Here is a 26,849-nt window from a genome sequence, read left to right on the forward strand (position 1 = left end):
CGGAGCTGCCCTCCGGCTGCTTCGCCCCCGGCCGAGAGGCGGTGCCTTACTTTAACGCTCGCCCGGCCCTCCCGAGCCTTGCGCAATATTGGTCTCCCGCGGGGCGTGGGGTGGCTGCCCCGGCGTCTCTCTGGCAGTGCCGTGGCGGCGTGGGCCCGCCGCGATCCCCGCCGCTGTGCGGCTTGCGGTCTGCGGCTTGAAAGTACCCCCGCAGGAGGCTGCTCCGTAACGGGGGCCGCTCCCGAGGCAGCGGCAGCACTGGGAGCGTGTGAGAGCTGCTGGGAGGGCAGACCTGGCCCTCAGGAGGCCGGCGTGCGAAAAAAGCACCCCGAGGAGGTAGGGGGATGGTGAAAGCGGTGACTTGAGTGTGTTAAGGGTATTACTTCTGTCTCTGCAGGTCTACGAGTAGCTCAGGCGTCAATATTCCCAGGATGACTGCCTGGGTGCCTTCTGATGCGCTGGGGTGCAGAATCCTGTGTGGCACAGAACATGCAACTGTGCGCTACGTTGGCAGTGTTCCTCCTACATCAGGTAAACATCGCAATAGTAAATAACCTTTACATTTAACAGTGGTTTTCAAAATTCTAGTTATGTTCTTCTTTTTTTTTAAAAAAAAAAAAGTCAGGTAGAATGTGACAATTTGCAGGTTGTTTTTATCGTTGTTCTTGGATGAATATGGCAATTTATAATCTAGAGAAATTTTGGGGTTTTTTTAGAAGTCAGAGTTATCAAAGGAGTTTACACTCTTTACACAAGTACTTTTGGTTGAAATTGGTTACATTTTTTCTTACAGGAGGAAGATCCTGTAAGGATCCAGAAAAGGATGCCTTCCCTTTTCCATTAGTTTTCATGATCAATGTTCCTTAATATCTGTTTACTGGCATTGTGTGAAAAGGAGAGAGACAGACAGCAGCAGCAGATAAAGGGACCAGGCTATTCTTTGATAACATAATCAGATTTGTGGGGACAAATAAGACTCAGCGCAGCTTGATGAAAGATCCGACTAGTCTGATTGCGAGAGCACTATATGTCATATTTGAAAAGCTGTGGTGACAGGGTGGGGAGACTGCTGATACTTGTAAGGAGAGTAGCCTTGTGTACAGCTCTAGAAGAGGCACGGAGGATGACCAGGGAACTGTAGACTCATCAACCTCATTTCAGTTCCTGGAAGGGTCACGTAGCATGTTCCCTTGGAATCCATTTCCAAGCCTATGAAGGGCAAGATGGTAGCTGGGAGTACTTGATACTTGTACAGAAGAACAAGTTGTGTTTGGCAAACCTTATTACCGTCTGGGATGATATGACTGGGAATGTGAGCAAAGGGGGAATGGGGGATGTAACATTCCTTAACTTTAATAGGTCTTTTAACAGTGTCTCTATAAAGAAGCTTATTTGGAAGCTGGAGAAGTACAAGCCAGATGAATGGACTGTTACGTGGGTTGAAAGTCCGCAGGTCTGTCAAGTAGAAAAGTGCTTATCAATGACTTGATATCTGATAATGCACTAGTACTACAGAAATAGGTGCTGCTGTCTAAGATATTCGTTAGTGTCTCAGATAATGTGCAGTATTCACCCTTAACTGGCTGATGTGACAAAAGGTAGAATTGCAATCCAGAGTAAGCTTTATGAATTTTAGATTTGGGCCTAAGGGATTCAAGAAGGATAAATTTCTGCATGTAGTGTGAAATAAACCCATGTATCAGTGTAGACAGGGAAGCACTAGCAACCCACAGGGTCTGTTGTAAAGGGCTTGGGAGTTGAGGTGGATACTGTCATGAACGTGAGCCAACAGTGAGCTCTTGTCACAAGCAAGATATGTTTTGTACTGGGTTACCTTAGAACAATGAACATGGCCAACAGATCAGAGGAAGCTGTTATCCCCCTCTGAGGACAGGGGTTCTTGATAAGGTTGATCTTGGAATACTGTATCTGATTCAGGACTGTCCCAATTCAAGAGGGATGTGGATAAACTCGAGAGGATTCAGTGGAGGGCTGCCAAGGTGGTCAAGGGCACAGACCATGTAAGTGTGTTGTGAAGAGAGGTTAAGGGATCTGGGTTTCATTATTGTGGTGAAGAGGAGTTTAAGTGCCTGCAGCTGTTTGACAGATGGTTATGAAGATGACAGAGCCACATTCTTCTTATTAGTGTTAGTTTATGTAATAGGGGGCAACACCCACCAGTTGTGGCTGGAAAGGTTCAAATTAGACAGCAGGAAAATCTTTTTCTCTACAGAAGTAATGCAGCACAGGAATAGGATGTCCAGATATATTAGAATCTTTCTCTCCTTGGAGACTTTCAAGATCTGGCTAGATAAAGATTTACCTGGCTAACCTGGTTTTAGTGCTGGTGATAATCTCCTGCTTTGAGAGAGAAGGTTAGGCTAGATGTCTTCAGAAGTTCCTTCCAGCCATGATTTCTATGGCTGTGATGCCATAAATTTGAAAATGTGTCTACCATATTTTTCAGGAATTTGGCTTGGCGTGGAATGGGATGATCCTCAGAGAGGAAAGCATGATGGTACCTATGAAGGAACACAGTATTTTAAGTGCAGGTGAGTTGATTCCCAGTGTTGGCATGTCATGTGACAAGATGGTCATGTGAAAATGCCCCTTGGCATTTATCAGGAGTTATTAATCCAGTTATAGGGATTAGAATAGGGTAAATACTTAGAAAATGCAAGGCATGTTTTGAGAGGTATGTAATAAAATGCAACTTTTGGATGTTACTAATATTACCTGTAGTGGGTTTAGACCTTCTACCTTTGTAAGGAAATCAGTGTATCCTACTTACCTTCCTTAGGTAATTCTGAAGTGAAATACTGGTCCATATTAAGTGTCTCAAATATAGTTTGAATTTGGGCTTAAGATGACTTGCATGTATCTTGTTAAGGGAAAATACCAAGTTCCTGATAATGATTTGGATTATATTTGTATCACTGAGGAATTTTTAAGTATGTTTGCTTGCATTTAATACATGGAAAACACAGTGTAGCTGTTCATTCTTAAAGTATACACATGCATTACATTTAAACTTGAAGACTGTAGCATGTTTGAAATTGGAGACTACAGTACTCTAGGGTTGATGCTAACAGCAGCAAGCCGTTGATTTCTATGTCGGAGGACACTGCAGCAGCTAAAAGTTTGTGAATTAAAATGAGTGGACAAATTTACAGAAGAAAAGTCATCAATGGCTCTTAAATACTAAAGGCTGCTAGCTCAGTAAGTTCCTGATCCTTGAAGTGGTGAAGGATGAGAGAATTTTCTGTGGCTATATTATTAGAATACTTGCCCTGTTGTCGTACTTTTCCCAGCCATTTTCTATTGGCAGCTTTTGGAGAAAGGATGTGGTGTTACATGGATGTTTGTTTTGACCACTGGATCACAGCCAGTCTTATGTTAATGAGGTGAAATAGAGAGATTTCTAGGTCTTTTTCCACCTCCTACTTTTCAAGGCTGGTAATAACTATAAAAGGGCGGTTTGATTACAGTTTGTTCCTAGCAGTTCAAGTGTTCATTCAAGTGAAATGAATCTAATATAAATTAAATCGTGTGACATTGAGCACTCAGAATTAATAGAAGGCTTTTGAGAGTACGAAAAAAAAATGACACACCACAAAAATAAATTAAAATTTGTCTGTGGTATTCCTTTTGGATGTGTTTTTGCTTTAATTTGTTGGAAAATGTAAGAAGACTTTTCTCTGAAATTAGTTCCTCATGTTAATTATCTTGGAAAAAGTTAAAGCCGTCAATAAGAGGATAAGCAAATAATCTGTTTTTTTTCTTTTTTCAACTTGCATGGAAATTAATGTCGTAAGAACAGCTGGATGAAGTCAGTCCAGAGATTTGTCTTGCTTAGTTTCCTGCCTCTAACGTTGGTTAATAGTAGATGACTGGAGAAGTGTGAAAGAACAAGAAAAGTACATAGTGTCAGTTTTCCAGAATCTCACTAGCTTTGGCTAGTTGTGGTTCAAAGATTTTTCCAGAGCCAGAGGTGGTGTATTTGTACATGTACTTTGTTTTGTTCTCAATGGATGATTCAACAGGAAAAATTTGTTACGAGAATTTCCTCTAAGAGAATAATTAAAGGCATGTAGTAACAGTACATGCATTTGCTAGCCTTTGAGCATGTGTTTTCATCTTGTGAAAATCATGATCATTTCCATTTTCATAAGTAGAGTCTTGTTACTTTCTCCTAGTTGAATAGGAATATGGTATGGAAGTGACTTAGAACTGTTGCTGTAAAATGTTGCAGAGCAGAGAAGGAAAAAAAAAAGAGTTTAACATTATTATTTCTGCATTGTGATTGTGGGGAAAGCAGGTCTAATTTTGTATCTGTCAAAAGCCCTTCTGGAAACAAATGGAGTTTCCTGAGGTAGTAAAGGAGGTTGCTGTGTTTATATTGAGATCTGACAGCAGTTAAGGGCTTGTTAAAGAATATACTTCATTATCGATTCAGATCAAAGTTGTTCTCAAGCTGGCAGGTAGAGCCATTGTGTATTTCAGTCTCAAACTGAATCAGCAGAAGAATTTATCTGTTAAATAATCCAAAATTAAAAAGTAGCTATTTTGAAATCCTTTCTGTGAATACAATTTTTTACCTGTAGCCAAGCAGACATAAGCAGGGAAGGGATAGATTATGTTCAGTAATGCAAATCTGGTTTGACTTTCGCAACAAACCAGGGAAATGGAGGGAAGTATGGTAAATCTTGTTTCTGTAATGTTTTGAGCCTGGCAGAACTTCAGTTCTTTCTCAGATCTTTGTAGCCTTTTTTCCGCCTTTTTGTTAAGTTTTCTTCTGGTGGGAACTGATTTTTCAGTGCGTGTGTAGTCCTGAAATGCCAGGTTATCCTGACAAAGACGTTACATGTTTTCAGTTTTTCCTTTTTCCAGTGAGTTTTATAAGCTGTGTATGGACAGGTTTTAAAATCTACAGACAGCAGTTGTTAGCAATCAGGTGTTACTGTTTGCATGAAATTTATGTTCCTGCCCAAAAGAAGACCTGTTTATATTAAATTAGACTCTCCTTCAAGAATGACAAGTTTCACCTCCAAGAGTGTCTACTTAAAGCACAAAAAACCTCTTCAAATACATGAAGATGTCAGTATCATTTTAGTGTCTACAAGGAAAAAGCGATTGCCATTTAGCAAGGGAAGAGAATGCATTCCCAAGATTCCTTTTAGTCTCAGAAGGTCTCAGTTAGGAAGTTTGGATTGTTTCACTGTATCACTCTACCCATCAGAGACTTCTGCTCTCCGCTGTCAGTAGAACAGTGTTGAAACAAAACTGTTGTCCCTAACTGCTATTCAAACGTGTCCTGTGTACCACAGAACCTTAAGATAGCATCTGGAGCTGCAGATGTCTGTCTGTCTTTCCTTGTTTTGTGAAAGCTCAGGCTCAGCCTTCATGCCTGTTTGACTAAGGTAAACTTGCAAGAACTTCAAGTACTTGCTGATGCTTGCAAAGCCTCTGCGGTGCAGTCAGGAATTTGATACACCATAGCAGATTAGTGTTAGATGTCACTTACAAGCATTGTTTGATGTCACAGCTGCCAAAGGCTGGTCTAAGACTTGAAGTGTTTTGTTTACTGCAGTGTGTAGATTCCTCTAAAAGAAGTCTGGTCTGTTGAGCACCTTTCCTAAAGAGAACTGTTCAGAGCCTATCTAGAAAAGATATGTGTGGATTCAACTGACTGTATTTTATGATACCTTATGAGCTCTGTAGTACATGTGCCCCAGTCATGATAATAATTGCCTTCAGATAATCATTACAAGCAACCCGTACTAGGCAAAGAAGCCCTTCCATCCATCTTTACTATGTAGGCTGGTAAAGCTGTCATCTCTCTCCTTGGCTCAGAAACTTGCTTCTGCAGTCAGACAGCTCAGGTGTGTAACTGTTGGCAGAATATAGTTTATGCATTATTCTTCAGGTACTGAGAAGTGTGTGTGTGTGATATTTCTCTAGCATATGAAGAACCATCATGTACCTGTAATGATGAGCAATGCCACCACTTTGTTTTACATCAGCAAAGAAGAATGATGCCAGATTTCATCTTTATTCAGGGAAGTGGCTAATCAGCAGAAGCTGATAGATAATCTAAATTCTAATTAATATCTTTCAAGGGCCCTGGGCAGTTATTGCTTCAGGCTACTGATTCATGAATAGGAAGCGTCCTACAAACTGACTTCTGAGATTGGGGTCAACCTCTCTATTTTAAAAATCAGTAGAAGTGTCTGTATTAAGTAGAGCCAACTGTTTGTCAGAGCCCCACTTGGGCATATGTCAGATTTTCTGTTTAAGGAAATTGAGGCATATCTTCTACCAGTTCATTTCTGCACGTTGTCCTGGCTGCATGACATTTGTCACGTCCCGCTCCAGCGAGGGGGACAAGTGACTCAGATTCGCAAATCCCCAATTGGAGCGGACAACAAGTCTCCAAGCATTTATTAACTACCTACAATGCACTAATTGAACACATGATAATTGGCTAAGTACAGAGCAAGCTGTGGCAAGCAATATAATATACTTTGCATTTCTTAATAGAAAAAGGAAAAGAGGGAGATAGAGGGAATGGGGGAATACAGATCACCGGTCTGGATTCCTGCGCTGATCCTGCCGGCGAGGATTCCAGGAGGCAGCTATCTTCTTCGCTGGCATCCGTCTTCTTTGCTTCACTGCTCTCTCCAGACGGCTGGGGGGGCGGGGAGAGAGAGAGCCCTTTCTTCTCCCCTTTGATTTATACCCACTTTCCTTGGGTCCGTCCCCTAGGTCAACCCACAGACCTACGTATCCCATGTACAGGGAGGGGTAAGGTGTTTCATGGGATGATGTCACTAGCATGATCATGACAGCCCTCGTTAGCATATTGAGGGGTGTCAACCTTAATATGCATTTCCTGGATAATGAAGCAAAGTTCATTCACCGGACACATGACCCTTGAAATCTGCCCAGGTGCCCCAGGGCAGAGCCGTCCCATCTCCACAGGGCTCTCTTCCCCCAGATACATCGGGCAGCCTTATCAGCTTCGGCCTCCACAGAAAGGACCCTGTGACTCACAGTTTTGTCTTGAGAGTGTTTGAGGCAAATCTTCAATCAGCCTCAACTTTTGCTTTCCCAGGCTGTTTGTCTTAGTTTTTCACAGGCCTGGTTGCTCGGCTCTCACAACATTTTACACACATGGGAGCAAATTCCTTGTTATCACTTATGAATGTTCAGTTTAAGTCAGGTTGATCAGTAGTCTGCAGGTTCTTCCACCTCATGATATGCGTGCTGGATTGACTCTTTGGATTAGGATTTACCTGTTTACTTCCCAATTGTGGAGACCGATTGCTAATGGGTATGCTTTTTCATGAGTCCAGGTGCTGTACATTAGTTGTTTGATACATAAGTATGGTTTGTACAGTTCATATTCCCTAGTGTGAAAGCTAATACAGGCAGTGTATTTTAGGGAAAATGAGTTACAGGTAAGTGACCTATCTCCTTGAACACACATTTTGCCTGAAAATAGGTTCCTATTGCAGTCTCTTTTTCTGTCCTTCTCTGTGACAGTTCTTGAAAAAGTAGATCAAACTAATAGAGTGGAATTGAAAAAGAAACTTGGGCTGTGGAATGGAATTGAGTATACATTAGTAAGGTAGCATGCATGGTGCTTGGAAGTGATAGGAGCAGGAGAGAGGAAACCCTATGATCTTGCTATGATCAAAACAAAAAATAGGAAGCGTCTTGAGAGAGAAATGTGCCATACTTCTCTTGTAGCTTCAGATGGTAAGGGGCAAGGTAGCTCATTTCCTTTGCATTTTTTCCTAGAGGTAGAACTGGCTTCTGCAAAGACAATGAGGAAGGAGATGCCAATAGAAATGATGACCTGAGAGAAGATGTCAGAATAAACATACAGCAGGGCCTAGGGTAAATTGCAGATAGACAAGAGTACAAGTTTTCTTTCCAGAGCCCCAGGTAGAATACTGCACTGACTGCCATATAGAAAGCTGTTTGACTTAATTAAATACAGAAGTGATGTATTTCACAGGTAAAAGATGTTATAGTTAAGATGGTGAAAATGTCGTTTACTGTTTTTAAGAAGTGGTGTTAAGAAAGAGTCACATAGTTTTTACATTTGAGGAAGTTTAACACTTCAACTAGCCAAATGTTTAAAAGCTATAAAAACTTCAAAGGAATGGAACAAAAGACTTAAGGGTAGGTTACTAGATTAAAAATGTAGAGAATTGAAAATGCTTGTCAAACATGGAAGTACACACTGGATTTACATTCTCTAAGATTATACCTTTCTGCTTGTTTTGTAATCATTGCTTGCTACAAAACTAGACTGAAAATATTTTTAAAGTAAATAGTATCTAGTTTCTACTCAGATCCTTCTTTAGGATATGAGAGTACTTAAATAAGTGTGGAAATGTTAATGAATAAAACTGGCACAGGCAATTTCCAGTACTGTTTTTTTTAAATAAAAATGTGAATATATTCCATCTACTTGTAATAGGTCCATAGGATTCAGGGTCTCTAGTTACTGTTTTTCTGAGAGAATTTTGAACTCTCTAGTGTTGGTGGTTCATATTATGGTTTGCTAATTAGCCACTTGACGTTTACATGCTGTTTTGAAAAGAGGAGTTTTATTTACATAAGTGATTTCTTCCTCCTGGGTACTTTCCAACCAAAGTCTTCTCAGCTGGAAGGCAGGCAGGTAATCATAACTACCAATTTTCTTCCTACTGTTTTCTGGCTGATCCTCCATCTGCTCTGAGATACCATTCCCACAACTTTTCTCTGCCAGATCTTCCTAGATACTGTTTCCTTGCTAACTTTGATAGAAATTGTCAAAGCAAAGTTTTTTTCACGGCTCAAGAAAAACTAAGACATTTCATAGGACTGTGTGGAATATACATTAGCTGGATAATTCTGCTGAATATTCAGTTTCAAAATTGTTACTGAGTTAGTATCAGAATTTTTAAAAGTTTGAGTTTGTATAAGAGTTCCAAGTGGTACAATTTGGATCTTGTGTCATTTGTGTGGATGGAAGGACAAGGCTGCATTCTCTTAAAATTAGAAGTGAATTACTCAAGTCAAATATAATGAGGCAATGCCTATTCTGAGTATTCCTATGGGCCTTAGGCTGTGGTAAGACACCAGACACAGTTGTTGTATGGTTTAGGTAACTTTATGTCTATCTATAGGTAGAAACTTAATTTTATGGAAAAAGTGAGTTCAGAATGAGTTTGGAAATGACAGAGCAGTTATTTCTAATAATGGCACTGACACTGTAATTTTGATTTGTAAGTACATTTGGAAATCTGGTGCTTCAGTTCTCACGGCATCTCACAATGTGAACTTGTTGGGTCAAATACCACAAAAGATACTTTGCAAGTCTTATCTGGTCTCACTGAGGGGAAACGGGGATGTCTAACCCGTAGGATTGCCTTTTGACTGCTTTAGTTCCCAGTATTTAAAAAAATAATAACTTTTGAGACAAGCCATTCTTATGATAACTTTTCATATTTCACCTTATTCTGGCTGCTCTGTTCTAGGCATCCTAGAGGAGGATCGTTTATCCGGCCAAACAAGGCAAATTTTGGAGTAGATTTTCTTACTGCAGTGAAGGATCGGTACGGGTTGAAAGATGATGATGATGTTCAACATGAGACAGAGAATACATTAATATTTGGAAAGAAGACTGTGGAATTTGTTGGCATGGATTCTATTGCAGAACAACAAAGGCAAGTGTAATTTAAGAGAATCTTAAGATACGCTCTTAGTGATTGATTAGTTGAGTAATAGTTCAGCTGCAAGGAAAGGAAGCTTCCTGCCTTGCATATAATATTGTCGTATCTCTAAAAGTAAACCAGGCTGTGCTATGCTGGAAAAAAACAAGAAATCTTCCTATTGTGGATTCATAATTTACCTCTTACGTATAGGAACTGGGATTATGTCATGCTCACAATCCTCATTGTGATTTCACAGAGTAGGAGGTGATGATATTTGGGGAGGAATGAATGAGATAAATTAGCATGATATTGGCAATCATTCTATACATGCATGGTCCGTTTAAAATAAATGTATTTTAATATTTTCTTAATATTGGACAGCATTATTTCATCTTTGTTTACTCGTTTCAGTAATGACTTTGTAACAGAGAGGGAAGGCAGAAGGTCACTGTACTTCTAGTGAAGAAGTCTTTTAGTCAGCTCATGTCACCTTCGTTTATCTGGAAGGGTGAGAAAGGAAGTAACTTAATGATGTGTAGTAGATTACAGCTTTAATGACTTCCAGCAGTAGAGAGGTATCAGTTCAGTTCAGTAGGTGGCAGTCTCCTTCTGAGCTGATAGTCCACAACTATTCTCCCTTTGTCTCTCAGGACATACAAAGCATTGAAAAATACTTCTTTTTCATCTTTTTTTGATAAGTAATACAAAGAATGCTCAACATAACATATGTTTTGCAAGAGGTTCTAAGAAACCTGTTTAACTTGGAACCTCTAATTAAATTTGAATTTATATAGCTATGTTTTGTCTGTTTTATCATTTCTTTTCAGTTGGATGAGGGTTGGCTGGTTTTTTTTTGGGGGGTGGGGGTTGTGGTTCAACCAGACCTATTTTGTAATAGCAATGTAAAGGCAAACAAATTGAGGAGATAGGTCTGGTTTTGGGTAAGAAAGGCACTGCAGTGTAGCAATCAGCACACTGCTAATTCTGAAGGAGACAATATGTATTAAAATGATATTATTTAGTTGTAACAACCAGGTATTTGTATAATGTACCTACTTCTGTTTGAAAAGTACTTAACAATTTTCTTTCTCAATCAGCCAGCTGAACCGACTTGTAGATATATCAGTGCGTGAGTGTGCAGTGAGCCATGCTGGTCAGAAAGAGGAAATCAGCAGAACGTGTGCTAGTATCCTTTTCTGCTATCTTACATGATACCACAAATAAAGTACATATTTTAGTGTCCACATCAATGAATGATATTTGTGTCCTTTTACTAAAAAAAAAATGCTTAAAATTGTACTTTATGTTTAGAAGCTTAATGCAATGTTTACAGAGTTGAAAAGTAGATGCCTACAATTTTTGAGAGGGAATGTGAATTGTGGATAAAAATAGAAACATCATAGATTGCTACTGCCCTACAGTTTTGGAAGGCTCCAGCAATGGGATTTTAAAAAAATTTAACTCCCCATAAAAATACAACTGATATGTTCTGTAGGCACCAGAGGTCTCTAGTATATAATAAATAATGTATTTGATACATTGCATGTTGTAGTGATGTTACAGAAATACAAAGCAGGTATTACTTGCTCATTTGTAAGGTCTGGTAAGAGTTCTTGTCAATACAGAAATTAATCCATTTTAGGGTTTGTAAAGTTAAGCTCTTTTATAAAACTATAAGCCATTTCCATACCACAAATCAAAATAAAATTTGCTGTAACTTAGTAGTAGTATCTCTTAGCCCAAACAAGTGTAATCTGGTTTTGTTTATTTGATTCAAAAACAAACCCTCATTCTAATTTCTGGGAAAGAAAATTCAGTTTTGAGAAGTTTGTTTTTCTTAATGTAAAATTTCAGATATCAGGCATATAAATCTATCAAGAAATCTGATATCATCTTGGGAGACGGTAACAGCTATTGCATCTCAAATTCAAAATCTGGAAACACTTAATATCAGGTATAATATTAATATTTGGGTTTCTGTTCGTTTGTGGTAGGGCCAAAAAAGAAGAAGCTTTTTTAGATATGGGGTCAGCTTTCTAAAGGTAACTAAGTGAATGTTTCCATACTTATTTTAATGTGAGCTAAGTTTTTTTTTAATACTTTTTTTTTTTTTTTTTTAATCTAGTCCTGAAACAATTCGTGTGTGTGCTATATTTTTCAGACAATCCTTTTCAAGGAAAGGCTAGAACCCTAAGAGTTTAGAATCTCTGTAAAACTAAATTCTGGAGAAGTGCTTGGAACAGACGGATGTTGACTGGAGTTTTATAAAATTAGAAAAATCAGTTGTCTGAAAAATAGAATACAGATTTCAGCCATTAAACTTTTACAGGAATTAATGTCAATGTGTTCTATGTAACAGACTCTTTAGCAGTTAAACTGAAGGTAAAAAAAATTACTCAGAGTGCGTTTCTAGAAATGAGGAAACAGGGAAGATAGAAACTTAGGTTTACAGCATCTTAAGATGCCCTTATACACTTCTGTGACATCTAAGACAATTAATTGTCTTGATTTTTAAAGCTTAGTTTGCCCTAAGGCAGAAATGATTTGATGTGTGTATGCATTCACATTACATGTGTGCAGTGGGTCTGGTTTGCAACAAGGAGACCAGCTTCACAGCAGACACAGCCAGGTTTGCTGTGTGTGTGTGCAGCGGGTCAGACACTGGATACTTGTGCGTGGGGTCTGCATGGCACTGGCAGGGTGTGGGGACTCTGCTGGCAGATGGAGCCCTCAGAAGAAGCCAAGACCTTTTAGTGGCACTGCTGCAGGAGTTCGCAGCCTGCCTGTGAGAGCACTAGTAACACATCCGTATCACTTAAAAATCTCACTTAGCACTTTTTAGATAGGTTTAGCAGTAGCTATCTGTTTGCCTTCTGGGTTTGCAAACTTGGTGTGGTTTTTTTTTTTTTTTTTTATAAGCTCAGAAATTCTTTTTCTACATAGAAAAGCTGTAAAGTAAATATTTTCATTTTCTTTTCAAGTCATTCCAAGTGTCTTAAAACTTTATCTTTGGTTTTTTATTATCGTTGATATATTTCATTTGCCCAGGCAAATCTTTATTTAGGGGCCCACTTATGCTTAAGAATGTTGCTTTACCAACAGTGTCTTGGCACCAAGCTAAAACATCCATAATGTTTTAACCAAACATTAAGTATCCCAAGACCCAGTCTGTTCCTGTCCTGAAATGATGCTGATAAGAACTGTGGATCATGGTGACAGATTATGGGGAAAGTCTCTTGTAGAGTGAGAACGTTGAAAAAGAGGAGGGAGGATGTTCTTAAAGGAAGTTGCAATTCCATAAAAATAAGAAAGAATTCACAAAATAATTTCAAAATAAAGAATATTTTTGTACACACCTATATGCTGTATCTGGCACATGCTAGAATAATTTTCTGGTGTGAAATAACACAATGAATTAAAGGTTATGAATAGGTAAGAGCTTAAACCACCAATTTTGAGAAATTAATGTTATAGCTGCAACTTTAGGAAGTTTGTTTTCTGTCAGGGTTAACACTTTGACTGCTGACTGACCAAGCAGATTTATTTAGCTGTTTTGGAGGTTGTACTAGCCCTTGGGGACAGCAGCAGGGCAATAGGACTGAAGGTAGAAACCCAGAGTATGACTTTTGTTTTAGAGTCTTGGAGATCTATGTTGAGATTAGCAGCTTTCAAAGCCTTCATTGTACAGTCAGTACACACAATGTAGATAAAACAATTGAAAGTGATGTAAGCTAAATTGAAATAAATACCAAATTAATTTAATAAAAAAGTGACCCCAGTTTTTGTATTTGTTCTTATAGTTAACGTGACAAAAATGTATTTTTTAAATAGATGTAGATGTTTTGTTCTCTTCAATACTTAGCACAGAACAGCTGTTTGCAACCTGGGTGCTAGTTGTAAACCTAACTTTGCCTAGAGCATATGTTGTTGAGATTATTATTAGTATGCATAAGAATATAGATAACTTATTTTAATTCACCTAGAATACTTTTTTAAAGTTTTTTGTTGCTGAGAAGTCTAGTCTAGGTGGAAGGGTTTTCAGAAGTTATTTGTGATAAAATTGGAAAGCAAAATGGCATCTATGCTGGAATGTGGTGCTTATAACTACAAATGGAAATATTTTGAATTTGTTTTTTATTGTTTGGACCTTCTGTTTAGTTTTAAAAATAAAGGCATTAACAGATAAGTTTGTTACTGAATTTTTTTAGTACAAGGAATGTTAGAAGAAGAATAGAAGTGATTAACCATTCACCAGCTCTCTAAGAGCATCAGTGGGAAATTTAACCCCTAAGTATGTAAATATAACTACACTGAGAGATGTTTATCATAATATGCAGGTAGATCAGACCTTAGGAAAAAAATAAAAACTCTTGTTTGGGGGTGAGTAACGAAAACTAATTTGAAGACTGCAGATTTGAGACAACTATTTTATAGTGGTATTTTGCTATTGAGAGTGGATTTTACATATTTTTGTTTTACCAGGGTCTGGGTTGTCATGTAGGCTCGTTATTTGCAATCGACACCAAGGAGTTTAAGCCTAACATCTGACTTGTAATATTATTAATCATTTAATATTAATGCAAATCATGCTTTTAATATTCAAAACTTGGGGTAGGAAAAGAGGGGAAGGAGGCCACAGATGAATAAATACGCATTCATGAAGTAGGAAAGTAAATTAGGAAAGAGTACATTAGACTATAACTAGAAGGGTATTTTATAATATTTTAAAATGTGTGACACCTTGGTGGCGACTCTTGTGTAAATTGTTTAATATGTGATTCTGAAGTAGTGACTTAAATAAATACAGAAATTCATTATGCTAATAAGTATTGTTTTTACACAGTGAAAACAAAATGAAATTTCCATCTACACCAACTCCTGTATCCAGTGTATTTTCAAAATTGAGGATTCTGGCACTTAATCAAACTGAGATAATGTGGACAGAGGTAATAACCTTTCCTGGTTTTGTTTTTATTTATACTGTTAGGTTTTTGAGGCAAGGAAAGCACAATAAATGTTTATGTATTGTGTTACTCTGCTGAAATGTAATCATCCTTAGAAAAGGTACTGTGGCATAACTGTATTAGTTAAGCAGTAACTAATGTAGTTCCTACATAATGTACAAAGTTATGCTGGCACGGGAGTCTAATAAGAAACATTTAACTTCATTACATTTGTAAATGACCAAGTCAAGATAAAGGAGCTGGAGTGTAATATAACTTGATGTCTCAAAGGTTTGTGTGAATGAAAACTTTTTGTTTCCTTGTTGTTAAAGGTTTATGTGTATTTTTACACATGTAAATCTTTCCAATGCAAATGGAAAGAAGGTGAGTCAGTATGACACAAAGGACTTGTTTTGGGCATCACTTTGCATCGTGGAGAGATTGGCTTAGTATCTCTGCACATCTTGACAATTCTTGGAATACATGATGCCTGGTTATATGCAAGACAGATACAGCACAGGATAAACAAAGCTCTGACTTGTTTCATGGACTGAAGCATGCAAACATTTTCTCTCCCCTAATATGATCTTTTATTAAGAGTGAAGTCCTGTTGTCAAATATTATATTAGCAGTGGGCCTTTTTTCAGAGGTGGAGCTGATGAAGCAGATCTCAGTAGTGCTGTGTTACTTATAATGGCTTGTAAATTCCAACCCGTTATTTGGATTTCTTAGGGGCAGGTTTTGTATGTACTGCATTGTGAAATTAAATGATTTTTCAGATTTTTGCTGACAGCCACTATCCAGTAATAGAGCACTTGCCAAATCTGCAGCTTAAGTAGAAAGAAACTTCTTCATTCTGTTCTTTTGCAGCAGGGCTAGAGGGAGGGTTATTGCGGTATTTTTAAGTGTCCAGTGTGCTCTTAAACCATCAGTGGGTTTATGCTGGCACAGTTGATAATCCTTCCATAACAGCAGCAACATGAATGGAGAAGTGAATAGAAGAATTAAGGGGCTACAAACACTTTAAATGTCATTGAGTGCTCACCAGAGTAAATCTGTGCCTTGGTGTTTGAAAATGTTGGCAGCTGCCAGCAGCCCTTCTCCGTACCTGGGCAGTGGGAAAGGCTGGTCAGAGCCATTGCTTCAGGGAGATCAGAGCTCTTGAGGGGTAACTAAGTTTCAGAGAGAAGCCCCAGGTTAGTCAGAGCGCTTTAAAATTACGTAGATTCTGCATTCATTTTTGAAACTCTGCCCTAGCTGATGGTAAAATCATAGGTGGTAAAAACATTTTTGGTTCAGAAATCTTTTCTTATATAATTGAAATTTGTTTGATTCATTCCTTTATAAGTGGGGAAGCATAAGTGTGTGCTTAAAAGTGGTGTTCCAGGGCAGCCAAACAAAAGGGAAGAAATAAAGAGACCTCCCTGACATTAATATTCTGTGAGCAAACCACCTGATAGTGTTACCACTTAAGCTGTATGGGAGTTACTTTGAAAATTCACCTTTTTAATAGAAAATAATATGATCCAGGCAAAAGAGAAATACAGTGATTGTCAATGGGAATATAAGCAAAGTCTGAAAATCCTAGAAATGTTTTAATTAAAATTTAAAACAATTTAATGGTGAACAGCATTTCAAAATAACTTATTGCCATATGTCATGGGGGTAGTTTTAAAAAAGAAAAGACTTGTGGGTTTTTTTCATTTGTTTCTCTGTTTTGAAATATTTTTCACAGTAAAGGGACATGCTTAACTTATGCAATTATGCGTAACTCCACATTTATATGTCTTGAGCATCAGTCTTCCAAAACGTTCTTTCATTAGTATATTATATGTATCTATATAAATACATCTGAGATTTCTATTAATATATCAGTAAAAGAGCTTATTACTGTGTAATTGTCAATTGATTGCTCAAAACATAACATAACCTTCAGGGGGGAAAGACATACTGTAAAATATCTTACAGTTAGAAACCATTGCCTTAAGAATTTAAATAATGCATTTGAGATTAATTAATTCAGATTTATGGCTCCAAACCCATTTTTTCTTATTCAGCATTTTGATCATCATGTTGTATTTGTCATTCTGTTTTCAAACTAAGATCTTATATTTATAAAATAATATACTATTATACAGGCTAAAAGAAAAATCTGGGTTGGAGGGGAGGTACAGGTTATGTTTCTGGCTTTGGCAAGTAGCAGGTAGTTGGGAAAAATTCTAGGCAAAAGGCAAGCATATGGTAAGGGCTGCTTATAAAGCAATACAGAATTCTGGGCTTCCTGAGCTGAAGACTATGTATCTGTATTTAATGAATCTTTGTGGATGTTTTGTTTCATGATTTATCTAACTGTATTAAAGAATCCATTTGAAAATTTTGACATCCATATCTTTTAATATTGTTTTAATTGTGCTGCATGAAAAAATACCCTTTTTGGGTTTTGATCTTGCTGCCTGATAATTTCATTTAATAATTCCCGATATTTTATATGCAAGTAACTGAGAACAGCTATTGTCTCTTTCGTAGCTTTGATGATTCTTGTTAAGCTTCTTCATGACTTTCCCATTTATATTACTTGCTTCCTGGCATAATAAAGAGACTAAAAATATAGGAACATCATGGACTTACATGTGACAGTTGTTTCTTGCTGTCTTTATTTCTTTTGCAATAGGTCTTGGATTTCCATTTTTCTTTGATCAGCAGTGGCTACTCCACTGGTAATTCATCGCAACTTCCCCACCAGCTATCCACAAGCCCCCCCATCTTTCCTGAGTGTTAATTTGGTGTCAGATCTGTGAACTTTTCTTTTTGGAAGCTGTTTTAAGCAAAAGCTGAAAATTTGCCAATTTGAGTTTGAGAATTGTGATGTGACTGTCACTTGATTTTTGGCAATTTTCTAGTCATTTGGTCAGTCTATTGAAAAGTTTTCTGATACTTCAGTTTGATGCAGTTTTTCAGTTCCATCCCTCAAAATGCAGGGCTTTTGTAGGGGAATCTCCCCCGAGGTTCTCTAGAGCAAACATGCACCTACTTTCTCTTGACTCTGCAGGCTTCTTTTCATACTTCCTCATTGCTAATAGATAGACTGCTCTGGTCTGTCCTGTTGATGTGGGAAAAGACTGTCCAAATTAAAGAGAAAAAATACGGATGTTCCCTGATCTTTCTCTGGAGCAGGAAAAGTTGTTTTATCAGAGTTTATAAGTTTAAATGCTGCAGATACGGCCGCAGAATGATGTTTCATATTTTTGTGTGAGAAGCAGCCGAGTCCCAAATCATATTCCACCACTTGAAATGGTGTTAATATATATGTGTATAAGGACAGTGTTAATATATATACATTATATATGTTATATATATATATATATATATATATATATTTATATATCTATATATATATCTATATATATATATCTATCTATATCTCATGAGATGCAGTTGTATAACTTCAGCTGTAACAGAATGAAGAATAGTTAATGAAAGGAGGCTTTTTGGTGTCTAGGATAGGGGACATTTATAGGATGATTGGTTAGCTATAGACATAACAAATTGGATTTGATTGTCTAGATCTCTCAACTTCACTGCTTTGTAAACTTTGTAACATCCTATAAAAACAAGCTTTAGGAGATTGTGGTGTGTATGCCTATGTCTCTGTTCTTGCATCTCAAAAACTTTGAATCTGCTAACTGATTACAGACACATTTTGAAAAGAGGTGGGGGCTGAAAAATACTAATTACCTACAAGTTTTAAGAAAATAGGAATGTAGATGGAGGAGAGAGCCCCTCTTAAGTTTTCTAACCAAGGAAGGAGTAGCAGGATGAGCTCATGCTTACTTTGACTCTGAAGAATGCACACAAGAAAAACCTTGACAAAAGAAAGAATTGGTGACTCATGGGCACAAATCTGTATAAAACCAGTCAGTTCCAGTGCTTATGGAACTCCATTTGCTTAAACTGCTAAATATTTGACACAATTGCATACAAAACTGGGGTTTATGCCAGCAATTTCTATTGCTTTGTAGTAAGTGTTTATTTTTAAAAGTTGTGTTATCTGCTGTAGATGTTTGCAAAAAATAAGTCTTTATATAGTAAAATAATTTTTACTTAATTTCAGGACATAAGATTTAAAATAAATGCATCTTTGTTCAATTTGTAGCCTTTTTGAACTAATTTGTTTTCTTAGAGTACTTGAAAACTTCAGTGCTGACTTAATGCAACTCTTGGTTTTTAGTTTTTAGTTATTTTGTGTGCTGGTACAGTCCCATGACAGCAAAGCCTTCAAGTTCTGATAAATTAAGACATTTTAAAAGTCTGTCAGAACTGATGAGATGTGCAAAAGTTCCAGAACTATTAGCAGTCAAGTATACACTGCCATTTCCTCACCTCATCATAGGAAAAATCTGATCACTCCAACCCTGTTGAATTAAATAAACTCAGTTTCCAGGACATGCAGTCAGAGGTAGGGCAGCTACTAGCCTCCAGCCTGGAAATATAAGACAGTGCTGTGACTCTGCAAAACCCCTCTGATGTTATCTGTGCTGGTAGATCCAGACACAGGAAAGAGCCAGCTGGAAGAAAGGGAGGGCTTAGGCAGTCCATAATACTTGTTTCTCTGTTTTGGGGAGCTATGGCTTGTTCTGAACATGTTCTGAGGAAATCTGCATAAAGCATAATTTCTGGAATAATTTTTGCAACTTTTGTTATATTAAATGAAGTTTTATTCTTAGGTTCTATTTTGTGCTCCAGGATGGCCAGCACTTGAAGAATTGTACCTGACTTCTAATAATATTACAGTTTTGGAAAGGTAAGATGAGTAATATCAGTCAGTTGTTTATAACTTTGCAGTACCAGTCGCATAGTAGATGCAGTTACATTCCTGTAACGTTTACATCACCGTAACATAACTGTAAAATTAATGATGCAAACATCAGGTGATGTACTTCAAAACACTTCTAAATGTACACAATTATTTGCATGCAGTTATATACTTAGAAAACTAGTGTTTTTCATTAACAAATAACTTTAACAAATAACTGCATTTGTTTGTTTCTTCCAATGTGGCAGGCCTGATAATGTCCTGCAGACCCTGAAGTTGTTAGACCTTTCAGACAACCAGTTACTGGATGGAAATCAGCTGCATCTAATAGCACATCTCCCCAGGTAGCTGTTAAACAAATTTGTTAAACAAATTGTTCATTTTCCAGTGATTAGTATTGTGTTAAAAGTTTATTAATCTTTGTTAAACAAAAATAATTGAGGTAGTATTTCTTCACAAAAAAACTTCCTGTGCCATGTACAGTAACCACTGTATCTATTAAATTTCAGATTAGAACAGCTAATACTTAGAAACACTGGAATATCTTCTATACACTTTCCTGATGCTGGATTTGGTATGTAAAAATAGTACTTTATAGTTTTATAATTCTCTTTATTTGAAGTTTTCACTATTGTGTTGTAAATTTACTCTTTTTCCTAGGATGCAAGACTAAAATGTTTCCTTCACTAAAACGCCTTGCAATAAATGACAATAAAATATCACAGGTAGGTTAGCTTGTGATAGTTTCACATTTTGTAAATACATGTATCTTTGAGTAAGACAAACTTGCAATTTGCTTTTTTAAATTTTCTTTGATTGTATGTATTAAGATCCTGAGGTAACTATGGAATACTTTGATTCAACACAGAGGTATAATTTAAAAATTGAAAAACGTTTCTTATTGGCTCAGTTAAACGTGTTTATGGTAGCTAGTCATATCTCCTTGCTATATCGTCATTCCTTTTGCAGAATTCTAATGATGTAAAATGCCTGAGTAGTTTTTCAGGGTGGTTTTTTTTTGGTTGGTTGTTTTTTTTACTTAATTAAATGCAGTGCAGTGGTTTGGTTTTTTTTTCCTTAGCTAAATGAACAGGATGACAGTTCTTGGTTCTGCTGACCAAAAGAATACTTTCAGTTATGATCATTGTACAGGAAGTCAATGTTACTGTGTATTGTTCTGAAATGAAGTACATTTCATGCTTCCTCAAAAGATTGTTCCCTTCCATTTCAGTGGTCATCTATAAATGAGCTTGATAAACTGCCAAGTTTGCAGTCACTGCAGTGTCACAATAACCCTTTCATGGACACAGAGAAGAACCCAGAGACCCTGAGACAGCTAATTATTGCCAAGATAGGTCAATTGGAGGTTTTGAACAAGTCTGAGGTACGTGATATTTCATCAGATTGCACGAGTCTGGGGAAAAACACTGAACCACTTCCTGAGGAATTGTTTTCAGTTTCTTTTAAGATTAGTGTTTGAGTGCAGGAGAAGTAAAAATGCTGACTATTCCACCACCTAGTCAGTGGGGCAGTCACTAGGGCTACAGAGTCCAGCCCTGTTTGTGAACGCTGCTAACTCAGTGGGAACTCTAGGACAAGATTGAGGAATGTTGGCTGTTTTTTTTTAAAGCACCCAAGTCATGTTAAAGTTGCAGGACTGTTAACAAAAACAATACTCTGGCCAAAAAAAAAACCCCAACCCCCCCAAAAAACAGGCAGCACAGTTGAATCTGTTTCAGTGATGTAACACAAGCATTTGCTTTCTGTAATAGGAAAATAGAATTATCTAAACCAAATCAAACTTTCAGCAAATCTCTGTAGTAAGAGAGCAGAAGCATCATCTGTTCCATAGCTACAAAACCCATCTTTGCATCATCATGTACAGTAGCATCTTTGCTTCCATACTCATTTATGGATCAGTCGGTACATGAAGGTAGGGGGTTGTAAGATTCTTGGTAGCATTAAAACATCCTGAACACCTAAGTAAGAGCAAGGAGTCAGTGTCATTAATTAGATTTTCTTCTCTGGAAAGTTGTATAATTATATTATGTGCCATTACTGTGTCAGTACAGATCCTTCCTGCTGAAAGAAAAGGAGCAGAGCTTGATTATCGCAAAATATTTGGAAGTGACTGGTTAGCAGCTGGTGGGAATTGGAATCCAGAGAAAAATAAACCAAGTGAAGAATTTCTCACTGCCCATCCCAGATACCTATCGCTTTGTCTTAGTAAGTCCAAGTACAATAAAATTAGCATTTCCTCACTTCTGGCATTGTGGTAGCACTGGTTTGGTTTCTCTTCAGTTGCCCTTCTCCTGGATGCTTTTTCTGTGCTTCTACTACTCTGGAAAGCCCACCTGCTGGCTGGCCTGGGGGCGAATGGCTTTTGCTTGGTGGGGCAGCTGCACTGTACTGCACCCTTCTGGGCACTACTGCTTCCGGGATGACACCTGTGAGCGCCTGCTCTGTAACTCCACTGGTGAGCAGGCAGGAGCTGTCCCCACTGGGGCCTTTTTTTAAAGTGGGAGAGTTAAGCAGCACCTCCCTGTGCCTGTCACCTGCCCCACCCCATCGCATGTGCCTGGGCACCCTCCTAAATGCTCCAGCAGTTGATTAAGGCTCATGTCTGCACTTTGGGGTGCAGGAGCCTCCCACTTTCTATTTTTGGCAGCCCAGCTGCTGAGGGAACTGAGGCAGCAGCCTCCCCCTGATCCAACAGGCTTGTGCCTGATCCAGCACCACCAGTGCTCCTAGGTCTGTTCTTAGGTTTTAGTCTTAGAAAGTTTCATGTTTATGTGCACTTCTTTTCACACAGAATATGGTGCACCTGAAGAAGGCGAACTGAAGGGACAACAGCCTTTGACTCTGAAAAATCAGCTTCTGAGTAAGAGGCCAGAAATGGTCAAACGAGTTCCTTCCGCATTTCAAATATCTTATGAGCTTGGTGTTTCCTAGGTGTATACGGAAAACAAAAGGTTGAAAAGCCTTTGAGACTTCAGAATTCCGGCTTGTAATTCTGCTTCTCTGAACTGTATCAAAGAGTACACAGAAGCAGATATCTAGTCAAACTCACTCTCATTTCCCCCTCAACCCAAGCCAAATGATTTTCTTAATGAAGATTTAATGGAGAGTGGAGGTAATCAATACTCCATTCTGTCACTGTGAATGGCTTCTCTGCAGAATCCACTTGAGATCTTAACCCCAGCAGCTGCACTGTTTTCTGATATTTTCTTTTTATAGTTTCTTAGCTTTAGGACAGTCAAGAAAAATATGGGTAGCTTTGGTATTTGGGGCTGTCTACATATTTAAACTATTTTACATCCCAGACTTAAAAATTCACTTAGCTTTGTTTCCCACTGAACCTGTTTTTACTTTAGGGGCAAAATAGTATTTTAAGGCATTACATTCTAAGGCATTTAGATAGAAGACTAAATAGAACAAGGAATCTAGTTGGCTAGATGTAACAAACTTTTTTTTAAGGATGAATCTTTTAATCACTATAAAAGAATTCAGTTAACTTCCTGAAAATGTGCTTGTACAGTGCTTTTGAGATATTGAGGGTCAAAAACCTGCTTTAAATTGAGTAAGCAGTTTCCATTCTACTGCAGGTTATTTTAGAAAGCTAACTAGAAATTAATCATTTTTAGGTAAATACTCCTTTTGACCAAAAACCATTTTAAGTGCTAGGGAATCACTTTAAAATATTTTCCCTAATTTAACAAAGATGAATAAACAGTTGGTTATTTTAATAAAATTCATCTTAATGATGACTAAATGCTATTTTAGCTGCTCAGATGTAGGCTATATCCTAATCTTTTTAGAAGATCAGGCTGAGCTAGGGGAAATGATTTGTAATAACAGACTAGACTCAGTGCTCATGACAGAACAGGGCTTAATGTTCATTCACTAATGCTTCACCATTCTTCCTTAAGCTTTGACAATTAAATGTCCTGAGAAACCTGAACAGAAGCCAGTAGAGAAGAAGCTACCAGGTAAGAAGTCTTGGCTTGTGTTTAAGCAGTTGATTTGTAGCTCCTTTTCAAGTAACTGTGTTAAAGAATGGCAGCTGCCTCTGGCTTTGTCAGCTCCTGAAGGCTCTGTCACATAAAGAAATCTGAAAAAGTAATTATTTTTCTGACCTTCATACTTACTTTCAGTCCAGCTTGAAGATTGAAAGTTGATGCTTGTCTTGACCTCTGCTGCTGGTTTCATGATTTATGTGTCTGAGGCAATCCTGGCTAATTAACTGGTGTGAAATCTGGTGAATGTGTTAACAAAATAACAAGTTGTAAGAGCCAACTCTGTAGTACACAGTTCTAGATATCAAGGTCTAGTATCTAATACATTAAGTTAGAAATCTAATTCTGACCTGTATCAAATTTGTCTTTTGAAGTTTTAGTGCCTGTAGTGAGACTAGAATGAATGGAATCTGTTCTAAATCAAACTGATGTTTTGGAAAGATGTGTCAGAATGGAGTGTGAAAGAAAAGAATTACTCAAGCTTTATTCTAAAATAAAAATCACATTTATTATCACAAGTTGCATAAAATCAGATAGATACAGCTTTTACAAAAATGTTTGATAGAAAAATATTTGTATAAGTACAATGTGTGGTATTACAGGAATAACTCACTATTGCTGTGCCTTTAGATAAAGCTTCAAAAGAAGTGAAAGTTCAACCAAAATATTGAGTATATCTATTGCAAACGCAGGTATCACCTCCAGAACAAACTACACTTGCTCATTCAAGATCCATTACAAAAAATATCCCTTCATGTAACTGACTTTATATTATAAGCCACTCTACAACTCTGCTGGCAATTTGTTTTGGACTAACCAATGTAAATACCACTTCTAAGAATGGCACTAGCTCCACAGTGACACTGTGCCGGGAAAGCCAATTCCTGGTAATGAAAACTTCAAGGAACAGTTGCCAGATGCAAGTAATCAGAACCTGACTGGTATGTGTCCCAAAGGTCACTTAGTTTAACATCTAAATACAAACTCAAAAAAGCTGAATTATGAAGCTGTAACACTTCAGTTTGGTATATGGGATCAAAGCGCTTAAACTGTAGTAGCATATCCTGTTCTCTCTGCTAGAGATTAAACCATTTTCAATTTGACATTAGCAGTTATGGTTTCAGGTACAAAAGACATTATTGCAGTGTTAGAACTGAAGCAGCAATACAGCCTTTTGCTGTCGCTATAAGCAAGTACAGTTGAAACACTAGTACTTTGCTACAGCTCAGTAGTAGCAGCATTTTTCTAATAACTTTTCTTTCTTTCCCCTTGACAGAGTCTATGACTATTCAGAGGGTCAAAGGATTGCTGTATCGCCTACTTAAAATTCCTGGTTCAGAACTGAAATTGTCCTATGAAAGTTCTAAAGTGAGTTAAAAATGGGTAATTCAGTGACAAAATACTGCATGCTGCTACAGGTCAATAGCATGTTCTAAAATACTGCCTAATCAAATAATTTCACTTACAGAGGTCAGTCTTCATGCTGTAATTTAGAACCTAATTTCATTCCTGTAGTATGACAGGTCATCCCTGACTATAACTGTCTGCTCTATATTTGGTTTATATGAACAGATTTCAGTTTGTCTGATCAGGTGTTTTTCCTTTCTTATTCTAGCTGGAAGGAAAAGAAGTTGAACTAGACAATGACTTAAAGCCTTTGCAGTTTTACTCAATAGAAAATGGAGACTGTGTGTTAGTACGGTGGTAAGAAGGGACTCTCATGATAGACTGAAAGAAAAGCCACCACTGGAACTGCCAAAGAATTACAGATGACCCAGAGATAGTACGGACAGCCCGCACCTGAACACACCTACAGGAGAACATGAATTTCATACATGGCACCAGAGGGCTATACAATATTACTTTCAGATCCTAAACTTACTAGTCTCCATGAAAGCATTTGCTTTTGGCTGAACTGTCTTACGTGAGAGATACCAAACAGTGCTCAAATGCTTCAATTAAATAAAACTCAAGGTAACCATTTTGCCAAGATTTTGTACTACCTTCCCACTGCTGTGGTGAGATTTTGTTTTACTGAACTGAGTACATGATTTAGTTGTGATCTCTCTGATTATAACAGGACAAAATTAGTGCTGCACTGAAAGAGGCTACTTGCACTTTTTGTTTTTACCTACTTCCAAAGGCCTTAAAGCAAACAAGAGTAAAACAGAAGTAACTACACAGCCCTAGACTATTTAAGATCAAAATCTGACAGACCTTTATTCTATCCTACAGCGTTAACATACCACAGTATAAATAAGTTCTCAGCATCCTGCAAGGCATTTCTAGTTATTTTACATTCTTCAGTGTGCCATTCCTCAGTCTTATTTTACATTCACTTGTGTACCCTCAGATTCGTATCTGATAGCTCATTGTGTTATCAGAAATCCCTCCTAATCAAGCCAAGTCTGCAGTACTTCAAGATTTGGTATAAGCAAACTTTGATACTGTTTTTATCTAATATGACAATGGTATAAAGACTAAACATAAATCCTAACCGCAGCTGTTCCAGCCCCTGCACAGATGAGGGCAGCCCCTCAGACAGCACCAATCCTGCTTGCAGCAAGACTTACCAGATGCCCTGGTGCTGAGCACAGCTCTCCCCTCGATCCTGGTACAGCTCTAGACTGAGTTAAATCAGTAGTATTTTAACTTACAAAAGACAGGCTAGTTGGCATTCTTATGTGCATTTATTAATTACAAGTAGGTCTTTGACTTCATATAAAAAGGAAATTTTTTATCTTAAACATTTTGGTTTTTGTCAGGTCAACATCTATACTATAGAAAATGAATAATATCAGTCCACTTGTAATTATCAAAAGGGATGTGCAAATATTGTTGTACTTTAGTTGAAACCCAACATTAAAAGATAGCTTAATATTCCTTATTGTTCCAAGAATGAATCCAAATGTACACTTTTCCATGATCATGATATACAACCCTGTTTTGCAAGGCAAGTCCATCATCTTTCCTCACATCTACAAGGATCTCCACACAGTTCCTTTAATCTCCAGAGTGCTCTGAGTTCCTGTGGGGAGTACTGGGGGGAAGAGAGCATGCCACTCTCACATGTCTTCTCACACAACCAGAGACTATCCTGTTAGAGAGAGAACCATGTCAATAGTATTTCTTACAAAGAATTTCACTTTCAACAGTCTTTTCCACACACAGGTCACTATCTAGATGTATATGTCCCTCTCTGATCTGCCAGACCTATGCAGAGAACTTCGGGGGGGCAGGATTTTTCTCAGTTGTAATCCAAAGGCCGTTTCATTTTTTTTGGAAGAAAAAAACATTTCCCCTGTTTTATGCTATTTAGAGCAGGAGGTATGTTCTCTTTCCATAAGATCGGAGAATTTCTTCAGAC

The 26,849-nt window shown here is 37.7% G+C and overlaps 2 protein-coding genes across 2 annotated transcripts in view; one reads left to right on the forward strand and one right to left on the reverse strand.

Moving 5' to 3' along the window:
* The first annotated feature begins 6 nt into the window (after positions 1 to 6).
* TBCE (tubulin folding cofactor E) lies at positions 7 to 25,235 on the forward strand. Its single transcript, XM_026845253.1, has 16 exons — positions 7 to 531; positions 2,468 to 2,552; positions 9,534 to 9,722; positions 10,808 to 10,896; positions 11,565 to 11,664; positions 14,554 to 14,656; positions 19,378 to 19,454; positions 19,715 to 19,810; positions 19,976 to 20,040; positions 20,127 to 20,191; positions 20,698 to 20,850; positions 21,539 to 21,692; positions 22,279 to 22,347; positions 23,396 to 23,455; positions 24,759 to 24,850; positions 25,098 to 25,235. Exons 1-16 carry the CDS (start codon positions 432 to 434, stop codon positions 25,188 to 25,190), a joined length of 1,590 nt encoding a protein of 529 aa, XP_026701054.1. The 5' UTR covers positions 7 to 431; the 3' UTR covers positions 25,191 to 25,235.
* Positions 23,965 to 26,849, reverse strand: part of B3GALNT2 (beta-1,3-N-acetylgalactosaminyltransferase 2) — a 29,506-nt gene continuing 26,621 nt past the window's right edge. Inside the window, exon 14 of the mRNA XM_026844585.1 lies at positions 23,965 to 26,579. Within this exon, the coding sequence (XP_026700386.1) occupies positions 26,445 to 26,579 (135 nt within the window). The 3' untranslated portion in view covers positions 23,965 to 26,444. The remainder of the gene's footprint in view (positions 26,580 to 26,849) is intronic.

The sequence above is a fragment of the Athene cunicularia genome, assembly GCF_003259725.1.
Source record: "Athene cunicularia isolate RWA chromosome 3 unlocalized genomic scaffold, athCun1 chr3_part1, whole genome shotgun sequence".
In the NCBI taxonomy this organism is placed as follows: domain Eukaryota; kingdom Metazoa; phylum Chordata; class Aves; order Strigiformes; family Strigidae; genus Athene; species Athene cunicularia.

Bases quoted from the DNA above. Each gene is read 5' to 3' on its own strand.
- TBCE (XM_026845253.1), top strand. From the start codon at position 432: ATGACTGCCTGGGTGCCTTCTGATGCGCTGGGGTGCAGAATCCTGTGT. The intron at 9,723-10,807 runs GCAAGTGTAATT...TTTCTCAATCAG, and splicing joins TCTATTGCAGAACAACAAAG to CCAGCTGAACCGACTTGTAG. The intron at 20,192-20,697 runs GTAGGTTAGCTT...CTTCCATTTCAG, and splicing joins ATGACAATAAAATATCACAG to TGGTCATCTATAAATGAGCT.